General features: G+C 37.6%; 1 protein-coding gene across 1 annotated transcript in view; it reads right to left on the reverse strand.

Annotated features, from left to right (window-relative positions):
• DCAF13 (DDB1 and CUL4 associated factor 13) overlaps positions 1 to 14,059 on the reverse strand; it is a 28,959-nt gene that overhangs the window by 14,258 nt on the left and 642 nt on the right. The window contains exons 2-8 of the mRNA XM_063171438.1: positions 13,414 to 13,613; positions 12,266 to 12,373; positions 10,428 to 10,517; positions 9,375 to 9,530; positions 8,587 to 8,664; positions 4,627 to 4,709; positions 2,556 to 2,720 (exon numbers count right to left, since the gene is read on the reverse strand). Of these exons, the coding sequence (XP_063027508.1) occupies positions 2,556 to 2,720; positions 4,627 to 4,709; positions 8,587 to 8,664; positions 9,375 to 9,530; positions 10,428 to 10,517; positions 12,266 to 12,373; positions 13,414 to 13,613 (880 nt within the window). The remainder of the gene's footprint in view (positions 1 to 2,555; positions 2,721 to 4,626; positions 4,710 to 8,586; positions 8,665 to 9,374; positions 9,531 to 10,427; positions 10,518 to 12,265; positions 12,374 to 13,413; positions 13,614 to 14,059) is intronic.

Here is a 14,059-nt window from a genome sequence, read left to right on the forward strand (position 1 = left end):
GCTCAACAAGTGCTGTTGAAAAATGTTTCTGCATGCTGCATTTAAACCAATATTTAAGTTAAACTTTTGTCTAAACTTTTGTTAAATTTTTGTCTAATATTTTGAAGTATGTATCAAACAAGTTTATTCTTTTATTTCTGCTATAAAAATAAAGGACTAAATACACTTTTTTTGGGAATTCTAGTTATTTATTAGCATTCTGAAAAGAAGGAAGAAGTAAGGTCTATTTATTGTCTACCAATAGTCATTCCTTTGATGCATCAGTCATGCACTACAGCTTATTCTCCTTCCTCCATTCAGTTATTTTTGCAAGGAAAACCCAAGTAATAATGTAAAAGAAACACAGAAACAACACCTATTCAAGTGGTGTGGAGAAACTTGACTGGGGTTGAGCTGAAATGGTTGCAAGAAAAGTAATCAATATATCAGAATAAATAAGCCTGAATAAGCTTAATCACCTCTTTTCATTCACCAGCAAGCAATACTCTACAAGAACAACTATGTGGAAGACTGAGCACAACTACCATCAGAAAACATGAATACTCACATCAGCTTTTCACTGTTTAATGGCATGTGTGCACATCTGCACCTTCACAAGAACTTCTATGTTTTACTTTCCTTCTACCACATGACTCAGTAACAAAGCTTTTCTTCACCCACCTTTGGGGAACTAAGTAATTTTGCTTTTCATACTTTGAATTTGCAGCCTTTGCCTATCCTGTGGCTGTCATCACAAGGTATTAAATGTCATTTTTCAGGGACAGGAAAAACTGAAAACATGGCCAAATAACCTGAATCTGTCATTTAGAAGTTTGCATAGAAATGCAGTTCTGTTTGTTAAGCATTTACTAAATTTAATCAACTTCATAAAAATCTTATTTCTTAGGGCTAAACAATTTCACTATTTGAATTTCCATTTAAAAATAAAATAGAAAGCAACTGCAGTTAGGAGTTTTTCAGACTGGGAGGACATCAGAAGTAAAAACTAGAATAGCACCAGGATCCTTATTTACAGGTATTCCTAAATGCCCTCTCACTTTTCCATGCAGGATCAGATCTTCTATTTAGAGACTTTCTCCATTCTGTGAGATTAATATGAACTGTCCAATTCTAAAGAAGCCCAGCTTCTAAAAATTTTTAAGTGTACCAGAACACTCTAATCAGCTTACATGAGGCAAAATTTTTCATTTGTAAAGCTTCTCCTCACTAGATTTATGGCTACAACACAATAGGGGGAAAAATGTGGACAAAGAAAAGCTCCTTCCACAGACCTTGGCAACAATGTGCTAAAATGTGAAATAAAGCCTTTACCTGTTGTGCTATGGGGTCTGAAAATTTCTCCTCAGTGATGTGTGTTAACTTTACATATCACCACTTCTGTGAACATTCTTAATTCATACAAAGAAGCTGCTAACCATATTTTTTAGTAATGCAAGTCAGAAAAAAACCCCCAAACCTACAAAGAAACTGCACCATCTAATTACATTTAAAGTATTATTGCAAGACAAAAAGAACATGAAAACTATCAGTAGATTAGATATAGAGGGAATGTAAATAGCCCCTCCCACTATTTAATGCAGCATAGAAGCACAAACAGTTACACAGCATGCACAATTTCATCAACCAATAGTAAAAATATACTCCTTCACCAAACCAGTATTTCAACATTTTCAACCTCAAACCACCTAGAACTTGACTCAGTAACAACGTTCTGGGAGGACAAGGTTGGAGAGAGGAAGTCAAGCAGAAGTAAAAGTTAAGAATAAAGAAAAAGGAGGAAGAACTGACAAGAAAGAATAATGAAGGCAGGTTTATGAAGATCAAATGATACCAGAAAGATCAGATAACTTGCCCCAGTTTTCATGAAACTGAAAGAAAACCAAAAAAATAATGGAGACACAGTAGATTCAATCTGAACTCCAGCAAAATATTTAATATACTGACTTATGAAACCTTACATGAAAAACAAACTCCATGTGAATTGTATTCAAAGCGCTCTATTACAAATCAAAACCAGGTTAACAAAATATGAACAAAAGGTAGTAAGTGCACTGAAACAGATCACAAAAGGGTCCCAAACTGATCCTCAGGAATTCATACAGCAATCTATTTTACATAATGCCTTCAGCAATCATCCACACAGGATGAAGACAATCCCTAGGAGAGCAAATGCTACAATGCTGTAATACACTGCAAACTAAAGTGGTGACAGAAACAGAACAAAGCAACCTAAAAACATTAAAGATGCATCAACAGGGAAATCAAATGAGATTCACCATGGTAAAATACAAATGACATGAGCACTGTAATCCACTCTAATTTTAATTCCATATTGTGGAAGTACTGCTACTTGTTAAGTAGTTCTACTCTTGATCCATACTCCAGACTTAAGTCAACTACACAGCCTGTCAGTTTCAAGCTACCAACAGAATAAGATTTCAACACTCACAGGAAGGAAATGCCCCAACGAAGATGTTAATGAATGAATCAGTAATTTTGAGGATTTGGGAGGAAGTCACTGGAATGAAGAGAGAGAAATGTGTAAAACTACTCACCTGCTGTGACCTTTGTCTACAGGAAAAATGCGGATGGACTTGTCAAAGCTGGCAGACACAAATTCTTTCCCAGTGGGTGAATAATCCACATCAAGGACAGCAGACACGTGATCCATGTGCACCATCACAGGTGATTCAAGAAAGCGCATATCAAAAGTATATAAGCTTTAAAATAAATCCATCAGTAGCTTAGCATCAGAACAAGTCCTAAGTAAACAGTACATTTTACATAAACCACACTTAAGGGTAGAGCCATATTGCAGAGGAAACTCCTTAAAACAGCTCATAACATGTGAAAAGAAAGAAAATGGCATTGTTTAGGGTTTGAAAGAAGCTTGTTAATCAAAGGATCTAGTTATCAGATCAGGTTTCTTGCTCCCTATCAGAGGACAGATAGGCTCCACCTCATCATCTGTCCATGGGTCAGATTGCAGGCATCACACTGGCCTCCTTTACTCCATCCTCCCATGTAAGTATGCACCCTGAACTTGTAAAAGCACCTCTCAATCATTACAGCAAGCCCATCAGTTCTCAAAGGTTTCCTAATATTGCCATGCTGTGAACTCCTAGTAATTCAGAGTCTACTGTAAAGTTCCATTTGGTTGGCATCCTTTGTTACTGGCTAATTATCTTAGGCAGACAAGTGCAAGGAAAGCTTGGTGTAGCAAGTCTAGGAGTGCAGGGAAAGCTTGGTCCTTACCCATGGAGATGCTAGTTCAGCAGAGCACACTATCCATAGAAAACATGGAAGGCAGGTGTTTTATGTTAAAAGTAAACATTCAGCTGCTGGACCACAGCTGGTTTCCTCTAAGGACTTGAAAGCTCAGATAAAGCCTACCTCTACTCCCTCAGAATAAAGAAGCGAGGCATAATCAATATGCAGATCATCAAATAAGCATATGTGCTTTACAGACAATGCATTTATTGGAACCTGATTAAGATATACTATTTAGTAGGACTGTTATGTCAAAAATTTAATTCAACAGTTTTCTCACCTTCCTTTCTGCAGATGAATGCATAACTGAAATTAAATATATCTTACTGAACACTATAATGGTGATTATTGCTTTTTCCTTCTAAATTCCCCAAGTATGCAGCATCTTATTCAAAATTGCTACTCCATATAACCAGCAAATACTTGCATATGCATTGTTCATGTGTGCATTTGCCTTTGCATACTAAATGCTTCAAGCTGCAAGAGAACGGTTGTCCCTGACAGCAACTTTTAGTTTAGCAAGAGGAAGAAAAAAAAATTGAAAAAAACCCAAACCAGCCAAAAACCAAATTCATAAACAAAAACCTCAAACTTATAAACAAACAGATAAGGTAGTCTAATAGTTTTACCATAACATAAATACAAGAAAAACAGCACATTGAATATAACACCATTTTCAAGGTCTGAGCCAGATTCCATTTCCTTAGAAAAACAGCCTTAAGATAAGTAATAAAATTCCTATGTTCTAGAAGAAAACAGTGATCTATTGTTAGATCACTGACTTCCTGGAAAAAAGGATATGGAGCATATTTGCAATGGCCTAGTTTTGAAGAGACAGCTTTTTCAATATCAGATTAGCTGTTCACATGAATAGTATTGTTCAAAAGTAAAAAACTGCTCCGAGACATTGAAAGGATAAGTACTGCAGTCTCCAGAACTGTCTCACAAAAGATTAATTTTTTTTTTTTTTAGAAATGTTCTCATGAAAATAGCTGATCAGTACAATGTATCAAGCTTCACAAGAGCTGGCAAGAAAATAAACATTTATATTGCCTCAGACTGGACCAATAGTACTTATTTTCCAGGGCCCATCTCAAGTTATACTTGCATTCAGCTGCATTTATTCTAAGTTACGCTGCTTTTTACCCCCCAGGTTCTGAGATACACAGAGGCAGTCTACTATCAATTCATATTTCTTGAAATCAGTATTCCTGTAATTCTCTAGGTTATAAAGCAATTCAAATTTAGAGTTTGAGTAGTCTTTTAAAAATTTATTTTAGCACAATCATAAATAACCAAGATACAGATGAAAAATATAACCTGTCCAGGATTATCAAAAATCAAGGTTACACTTACTTGTAATCTTCATTGGCTGCAGTAAAAATGAAAGCTTCCATAGGGTTCCAACACAGTGTATTTGTCCTCATGTTCAAGATAACCTGAAATATATTTACACATTGCTACCTTGTTAAAGGCAGTAAAATACTCACTGCAGTTCAAAACTTCCTACATACCCCTGAAGACAAGGACTTAGTAGATAGATAACTATGGCAGAGAAATAGCACATGACAGAATGTTTCCTCAGCAGTGTTAGAAGTGAAACCCAAGAACCTCTTGTCCCTCATTACATGCTTCTGCTTTGGGCTACACAACAATTAAATTTTCCTCTGTAAATCAGAATCAAATTCTTCTAAGTGGCCATTTAACATGGCAACCGGTTAGTGGTCAACAAGTAAATCTGGAACTTCTAAAAAATTTCACTTCTCTGTCCTATTTACAGGAACCTTTAGTTAAGTAATCTATAGACACACCTAATTAAATGGTTATTTCAAGGGACATAGTCATTAACTGAAGCTGTGAACCAACATTTGCAAAGCAATTGTAACATGTTTATGTTCTCCCAGTAATTACGCCTTCATTATTTTATGTCGAAAATTGCAGATCACCAATTCTCCTGGCCAGCTGCCATTTTTTGTGGAAGTGCCAAGCAAGGCACACAGAAGTTACTGTGTTGTCAGGTACTCAGCACTCTCCCTGTACCAGCAGTGAATCATCTCACACATTTGTAAGATTTGCTTGCTGCTTGTAAGCATATGGCCAACAAAGAGGCCAGCTGGCCCTGAAGTGGGAGGAAGGCAGCTGATAACAGATTAATAAAACCCTTCTGCTTTCTAACTGCAGACTAGACAAGAGGCACTAGCAAGCTGTGTGTTGAATGTCCCCACCTTGGAGGACAGCTGGGACCCTGTGGGACAAGGCAAGGCAGGGACAAATCTGACACATCAGACACTGCAGCTTTGGCTTCTGCCGAGTCTGAGAGGAATTACCAACCATTTATTTGAAAATAAGAGCTATACAGTATGCCTGACACAAAGTGGATGTGTAATTACAGAGCAACTGATTAACAAACTGAACAACTCTATAAACAGGATTTTCTACAATGCTCCAGGCCAGCTATAATCCTACTTAAAAATCCTGAAATTTGTTGAACGGTATAGCATTCAAATCTCATTTTTATTCTTGGCTTACTACACTGAACACCATAAATTTACACACCTATTTCAGAATATAGTTGTACAATTATAACCCTTACGGTAATGAACACAGTCTCAAAACAAATTAAGTGATGATTTTACTGAACATCCCTCCAAAAGATTGCAATGAATGTGTGTCTTTTCCTGTAATTCTCATTCTCCCTAAGTGACACCACCCTGTTCATTACAAAGTCTGTGCTGCAGAACACTGCTTAATTTCAGGAACTGCATGCAACCAGAAGGGAATGCAACCATCAGATCTCTAAAGTGATCTCTAGTTAAAAAGCAGACACTGAGATGTCCTCTGTTTACACTAATGTGACAACTAGAATTGCTCAGATTTCAGCATTCTTCTAGTTACAAAACTTGCACAAAACTGGGAAGTTAATAATCAAGGACTGTTCTTTATTCCTTCCTGGTACAAGTTCACCAGCCACTGCAAAATGAGCATACAATTAATGCTAGCCCACCATATCTATAAGTACTTTAAGTCGTTTTACAAAATAATTTCAATATTGCTCAAATCCAGCTCTTTGAAACGCAGTCAAGTCCTGTCATGCTCTGAATCTCTATTTTACACCAAAATTTACAAGCCTTCAGTTGATTTCAGCAGTGGCTTTTGGAAGTAAAATAGTGCCTAAGAAATGAGATTGACTCTACAGTTCTAGCATTAGGTTTAGTAACAAATATGTAAGGCAACCGGGCTGGAAGTGATTTAAGTTGCTGTAAATACATTAATAATGGCATTTCAGAACGATCTAAACCCATGCCAGAGCCATTTTTAACTGCTATTTTTAATCTATTGTACATCTTCTTAGAAAATGGATAAGTTTAAGTCCCCATTAAGACAAGTCAAAATTGTGAAGTACCTGACGACTTGGTTCTCTGGGTTTAATTATTTTAACTGTGAACAGTTGCTTACGAAGAATGTCAGTCTGGAAATGCTGACATTATTTTAATACAGAAACATTACCCAAATAATTAACCTGTCTTCCTTTACTATCACCAGGGTTTTTGGTTGAGATGAACACCTAAGAATGTAATAAGCAAGAGAAACCTAAGAATGTAATAAGCAAGAGAAAACACAGCTCCTGTCAGCTGCTAAAATGCTAAAGTCTATCTTTACAACCCCTTAAGCTTTCCTGATCCCACAGGTTGCACAAGAATGACTTTTAAAGCATACCAATTCCTATCAAAACATTTTCCTCTTGTCTCTCAAGAGAATTGCTTTCATTCATCTTTCCCAGCTTTTTTTAGACTAGCTCTTCTTTTGAACCTAGGTAGCATCTCACTATCTCATCCCTCCCTTTTAAACTAAAGGCTTTGAAACCCACACTCAGGACAAATGGGCAACAGAGCTACACAATGTGAAAATTGTGTGAATAGGAATGCATGTGTGATGTACTCCTATTTCCATTCATGAAGGGACTGCCACTGAGTTCCAACTGCTCTGCTGATCAAATCCCAGGAATGCAGCAGCGCCAGAAACCAGTGCCCATACATAAGTATGGTAACAATAATAAGCAAAACCAATCTCTTAGGAGTTCCAAAGCTCTTAGCTCTCAATGCAGAAATGGACATTTCACCTCCTTTCCACAGGAGAATTATCCCTATCCCAGGAGGAAACACAGTACTGTGTCCATGGAAGCAAGGAAGTCCTAACCTAAGTGCATAATTCCTACAGCAGGAAATGCATCTCAGCATGCTGCTTACATGAGATACACAGACACAAACATGTGCACAGTCTACAGTCATTCTATATGCACACGTATGTACAGTGTAAGCTAAATATATATATTTAGCATATATACATATGTAAAATTCTCATAGATTCAAACTTAGTTCACAAAGGACTCAACTGCATCCTTTGCTGTAGGTCTACAGCACTGGCTGGGCTCATTTCAATATTCAGGTCTTTAGCTGGCATCACTGACAAGTTTTTATAAGCACTGCCTCAGTGGCCCAAATGAAACTTCACTAAAAATTATTGGGGCACAGGGAGAGAAAGAAACACTGCTATGCCAACAACTTTCTTTTTTATAACTAAGTACCATTTTAATGTTGTAGTGTGTATCAGCTCAATGACACTGCAGACAGTATGTAACACTGAGTGCATACTCACAAGCCAGAATATTGCATTTCAAGAAGAATATTGTTAAAATAGATCTGGGGCTTAGAACTACTGAACTTGATTGAGGTTTGATAGGTGTGTATGAATTACCAGCCTAGCCTCTTATCTAAATAAATACAAATATTTTGTTAAATAGGAATCTTTAGGTCATCGGTATGTTCCACATATAAATATTATTTTGATTACACTGCAAAAGATTTCTGAATGTTTATGGTGGGTGTATAGGGAAGGGTTTATTTCCCTCTGAAGGAAAAAAACCTTTTCAAATACAGAGCAAGGCTCTCCAGTGGTGAAGTTAACTTGTTTCCTTCTGGTAAGGAAGAGGAAAAAAAAAAATCACACATACATAGACAGAATGCAATACAGGAACATAAAGTTCTTATTGTGAAATTGCTGTCAGGTCAGGCACTTGATCAAGAATTACAACAGAGTGAGCATGACAGCCTGTCTGAATGCAGAAAAAGGCCCTTCTAACTCTGCATTGTTTAAATCCCAACATTAATTCAAACTCAGAAGACTCAGACAATGAAAACTCAGTTAACTCAGATTTCAGAGCTTCCCATTCTCTACTGTCACCAACAGTTACATGCTATTAATATATTCAGTATGATTATTAGCACCAGTAATTAATCTTAAAAAGAAAAATATTACCTTCTTTAATGGAGTTGATTTTCTCATATCATACAGCACAATATTTCTGTCAGAAGCACAGCTTCCCAAAAGGTAAGTCTGAAAAAAAAACCAAAAACCCAAAACCAGTGTATATAGTCTTTTGAACACTTCTAGAGTGGGTTAACAGCTTACATCAGATACCTAAGCTATTTCACAAAGCTGGTCATGAGTTTCTTTTTCAGTCAAGGAAATACCTTCATCAATTTTTCTGTGCAGCTAATTACCCAGCACAAACATTTTAAATAGCTTTTCCTGTAAGATCCAGAATCCATGCAGTGCCCTCTACTTTAAAACTAACAGACAATTCCTCATAAACACTTTTTCTATGAGCACAGCCCAGTCAAGGGGTATAACAGAAGTGCTGTAAAAGATCAAATGCAATTGTTTTGCCATAGGAAGGGTGAAAAGTTTCAGTCACAGGGAGTAGAATACTGAAACAGATGAACTGGCAGCTCCACAGCCACTTAACTGCTACACTGCATGACTGAGTTACCAGGTATGTTGTTGTTGTGGGCAGAATGGAGACTGCTCTGCTTTTGTTTCTCCTCTCCCACACCAGCAGAGAAAAAAGATAGGAAGATAAAATTGTATGGTACTACATTCCAAAATAATATAACCATCAAATCTATATATGCATCTCCTTATATATTCCATTAAAACTTAAAATCTAAATTTGGAAGAAAAAAAATCAAGATGGTATAAACAGAGTTTATATTTCATATCGTTCAAGAAAAATACTAATTTCCAATATATTACACAATCATTACCTCAATGGGATTAAATTTTACACTGCTTATGCTATCAAAACCCCAAGTCAGAGAACACTTGGGGCTTGTCCTTTGTTCATCCCAAATGTCCACTTGATGGCCACAGGTAGCAAAAACAGGCTCCTTCCAGTGGTGATCAATTCCTGTATACACTGTCTTTAAGGGAAAATAACAAAAAACAAAGCAAAAATGTTAAAACCCACTTGTATGCATAAATACTCAATTATGTTCTGTTAGAAAAAAAAAATCAACAAATCTTTGCATTTGGAGTCTCACATGGTTTTTCTCATTTATATTACTGAAAATTAAGTCACCATTGCTACTAGAAACTAAGCCTTACCAGATGTACCCCTGCCAGTAGGCAAGCTTTCTTTTCCATTTAAGGTGCATGTATGCATCTTTTGGTAATTTACAGTGGAGTTGGCACTAAAGGCATATTTACAAAATCCTGGCTGATTTTAAAGCAAATGAAAAATTTAAGAGTGCAACTGTATTTTCAGTAGGGACTTGAATGGATTTCACAGACATTTCATTAACTAAAGACTTTCAAACCATCAATTTGAAAAAAGTATTTAATGTTTTTCTTAACAGAAGCTTATCATAAATTCAAAGTGCCAAAATATCTATTTTTAGACTGCTTTTGTCAATAAGGAAGATGTAAAGTTAGTATTTTGTATTGAATGTCTGTGAGATTGGTATGAAAAGTAACTTATTTATGAAAAGTAATGCAGACTAAGCACTGACAATACCCATCTGAAGAGACTACAGAGAAATGTGACCCATTTGCAGGAAAGGGATAATTAGCACAGACAGAGCTAAGCAGTCTCTGGTGGCATCAGAGGAGTCCTTTCTGGTTACATGTAAAGTAAGCACAATAAAAACATGAAGATACTTTAAAAATGCCATAATAAAATTTGATGCCAGCAAATTACAACCCATTATGATGATAAGTGATATCAAATTATTGCTCTCTCCTTCAAAAGCTAGATAAGATATGATTCAAACTAAATTCAAAAGAAGAGGTGTGGGAAAATCAAAACTCAGATTTACTACCTTTCCAAGAATTGTATGAATAGGTTCTTCTTCTTCTCCATATTCTGGGCTCTCCATTTTCCACTGTTTTATGGTTTTGTCATCACCAACCTGGAAATATTGGAAAAGTTTTATGTAAATATATTCCCTTTTATTTTGCTAGATGTGCTTTGCAATTAAATATAGGCATCCTCTCAAAAAATATTCTGTGATATACACAAATGCTTCCTCCTGCCTGTTCATTGCTCCATTTCATACCTCCAAGCAACAGATTAGCTCTCCTGGTCATAACATGTCATTCAAACATGTACATGGTCTGGCTGCAGTGAACATTCTTCACAGCAGCCCACATGGCACTGTGGTTTTGATGAAAAAAACATCAGGGCTGAAAAACATATTTGGGCTGAAACAGCCCTGATACAGCCCCAAGCCTTGGCTGTGCATTTCCCCTGCTCCCACTCTGTCTCCACGACCCCTGCCTCACCCACCAGCCACAGGCTTGGGTGGGCAGCAGACTGGGGGGGACACGGGCATGACAGATGTCCTGACCTGGCCAAAGGAGCATTCCATAGCCCAGAACAACACTCTGCAATAAAAGCTGCAGTACTGGGAGCAGGAAGAGGAGGTGGGGGCTGGCTCCACAGTGGCTGCAGCTCAGAGATTGTCTGGGGACCTGTCGGCTTCTGAGAGCAGGCGATGGATTCCCAGCTTGTCACTTGTTTCCCACCACCACCTTTCCTTCACCTATTCCACTGTCCCATCTTGATCCACAAGGCTTTTCCAGTTTCCAGTATAGATAGCTAAATAGGAAAAAGGTGAGCTGGAATGATGGCTATTTTGTAAGGCCGAATTTTGTGGTTTTTCATCACCCTAAACTGCAAATTATCTTCTGGAAGTCACTTTGGTGAGCCTGTAATCAGTTAAAAGGCACTTTCCACCTCATTTGCTCTGGTTGCCTGCCCCAAATTTTGTTCTACCTCTTGCACTAATGCCAGCACAAGCTTTTGCAGGGCTGTGCAGTGACCTGGATCAAGAAAATAGGCCTAAAAAATGTTAGCTTTACAAGTTTATCCTCCCCTCCATGACTGCACTACTACTGTTTCTTTCCCTCTCTCAATTTTCAGGCAGACATTGTCAAAAGGGAAGTAACTAACTCGGAGTCACTTAGGATTTTTTACTGTGACTTTCCCTATATCCTAACTACTGTCCCTGTGACCTAGTCCATACCTTAGAAAAAATAAATATACTGTAGTGAAAATGGCTCTTCTATGACCAGTTTAAACAAAGCACAACTTCAGGACACTTCCTGTTTTCAAAAACAGTTCCTGTTGTGTTATCTCAGAACTATTTTAATGCCAACAGGAAGACATACTATTTCCAAGCAGTTTACATGCAAGTGAATCTGTTGTGTATGAATTAATAAAGCTTTATTCACCTGGAATGGTCTTAACTTAATCAGATTACTTTTAATCATGGTATATGCAAATGGTTAATGGTTACTTTTTTACATGGTATATGTGTATGCAAACGGTTACTTTTTAACTTTTTTACATCTTGCAATAAACATAATCCATTTACTACTTTAAAAAAAAAACTAGTTTACTGGAGTTTTAATTACATGACCATCTGTTAGCTCTTTGCTGGTATTTATCCCTTCCATGCTCTTGAATGATATCCATATCCCAGCATCAGAAAAAACTTCATCCTAAATAGAACTGTCGGGTTCACCGACACATTTAATAAGTGTATTCATACAATATTTAAATGTTCTATGGCAGAGAGCAAGCTTCTCAGTGGAAAACAGATGGTGAGCAGGTACTCTGTGCTGCTGCACTGCTGAGGAGCCCCATAATACTCACAGTGAAGAATGATGTGCCACAGAAACGGGCACACATGCCTCGAACAAAGCCTTCGTGGGCTTGTATCGTGCGGATACACTGTCGTCTGGTCAAGTTCCAAATCTTAACCTGATAAATACAAAAAGCAAATATTCTGTAAGCTTTCCACAGCTGCAGTTCAGTCTTCAAATACAAGAGACCACACATGTTGTAATGAAATGGCAGAGTTGGCTTGGACACCAGTCAGATTTTATCATGTTAAAAACGAATTATTTCTTTCTTGAAAAAAAATTTTAAAAGTGAGGCTCTTTTGTTCCTACCCTCCCCCCTGACCAAAGCTGTTTACTTTCTGCATTTTGTACTCCCATGTTTTTGAACTAGAATTCTTGCTAAAAAACAGCAGCAGTTATAAAATTAGCAAAAAAATACCCTTTTAAAGACAAAAACACAAAGAAATTTGGAATCAACAGAATTTTTTCTGTCCAGCTGCTGTACTACATTGTCTATAAATGTCCACCTCTCACAGAGGTTTCTGTTTAAAAGCTTTTGGGCTCATTTAAAACCAACAACAAAGAAATGGAGCTTGCTTTTTATATTTTTATGTATTTACAGCACCCAGTACTTTACTTGCTCTATCAGTGGATAAGAAATTTGCATTAGAACTTTCACAGAAATTTGTTCCCCTTCTCTCTGAAAAGGTTAACCCCCCCTTATAATACTGCATGACATGAGCACTTTCTATAAAAAGCAGAAAGCAACCAACTGCCTAGAAGACCTTTAAACTGCCCTTCATACCTTTGAAGTATTCAAGTACTATCAAATGAGCAATGTAAGGGTGAGAAAAGACAGGTAATCCAGAAAAGACAGGTAGTTTTTCCTGCCACTAGTTCCACTAGTCCTTGATTGCTATTTAAAATAGTTATGTAAAACAATAAAATATATATATACATAGGGTTAGCCTTTTTTAGGCAATATGAAACCCTGCTATTCCAAAAAAATTTTTGGTTGTATGCCCCTTCACCCTAGCTAATCTGGCAGTTGAACTTCTTTAGGGGGAGCAGTCCTAACATGTATTGGGTTTGCCTGGCCAGGTTTTGGTAGTGGGAGTCTACAGGGGTGGTTTCTGTGAGAAGCTGCTGGCATCTTCCTCCATGTCCAGCAGAGCTTACCTCTCCATCACAGGCTCCAGACAGCACAGTAGACAAACTTTTTGGATGTTTGGCCATGCAATTAACGCCATCTCTGTGGCCATCAAGTGAACTAAGAAAGGGTTTTGCAAACACACGTTCTAGCTTTGTGGCATTCAGAGCTCTTGTGTACTCTCGTGCAACCTCAAATGGATGCAATGCAGGGTCATAGTTCCTTGGAACTGCAACAGAAAGAAAGCACATTAGAAACCCATGCTGGAGCAGGTCCAGAGGAGAGATGAGCAGAGGATGAGCAGATGGACTACCTCTCCCATGAGGAAGGGCTGGAAGAGCTGGGGTTGTTCAGCCTGGAGAAGAGATGGCTCAGGGCAGACCCCACTGTGGCCTCTCAGTACTTAAAGGGGGCTGTGAGAAAGATGGCGACACACCTTTTAGATGGTCTGTTATGATATGACAATGAGTAACAGTTTTAAACTTAAAGAGGATAAATTTAGACTAGATAGTAGTAAGAAGTTTTTTACAATGAAATGGCACATGGCCCTTTAAGGTTCTGAGCAGTCTGATCTAGCTGAAGATGTCCCTGCTCTCCACAGGGCAGAGTGTGGGACTGTTCACCACAGGGACTTATCTAGTCCAACCTTCCAACCTACTATTGGAAGGAATAAAC

This window comes from Melospiza melodia, chromosome 1, assembly GCF_035770615.1.
Source record: "Melospiza melodia melodia isolate bMelMel2 chromosome 1, bMelMel2.pri, whole genome shotgun sequence".
In the NCBI taxonomy this organism is placed as follows: domain Eukaryota; kingdom Metazoa; phylum Chordata; class Aves; order Passeriformes; family Passerellidae; genus Melospiza; species Melospiza melodia.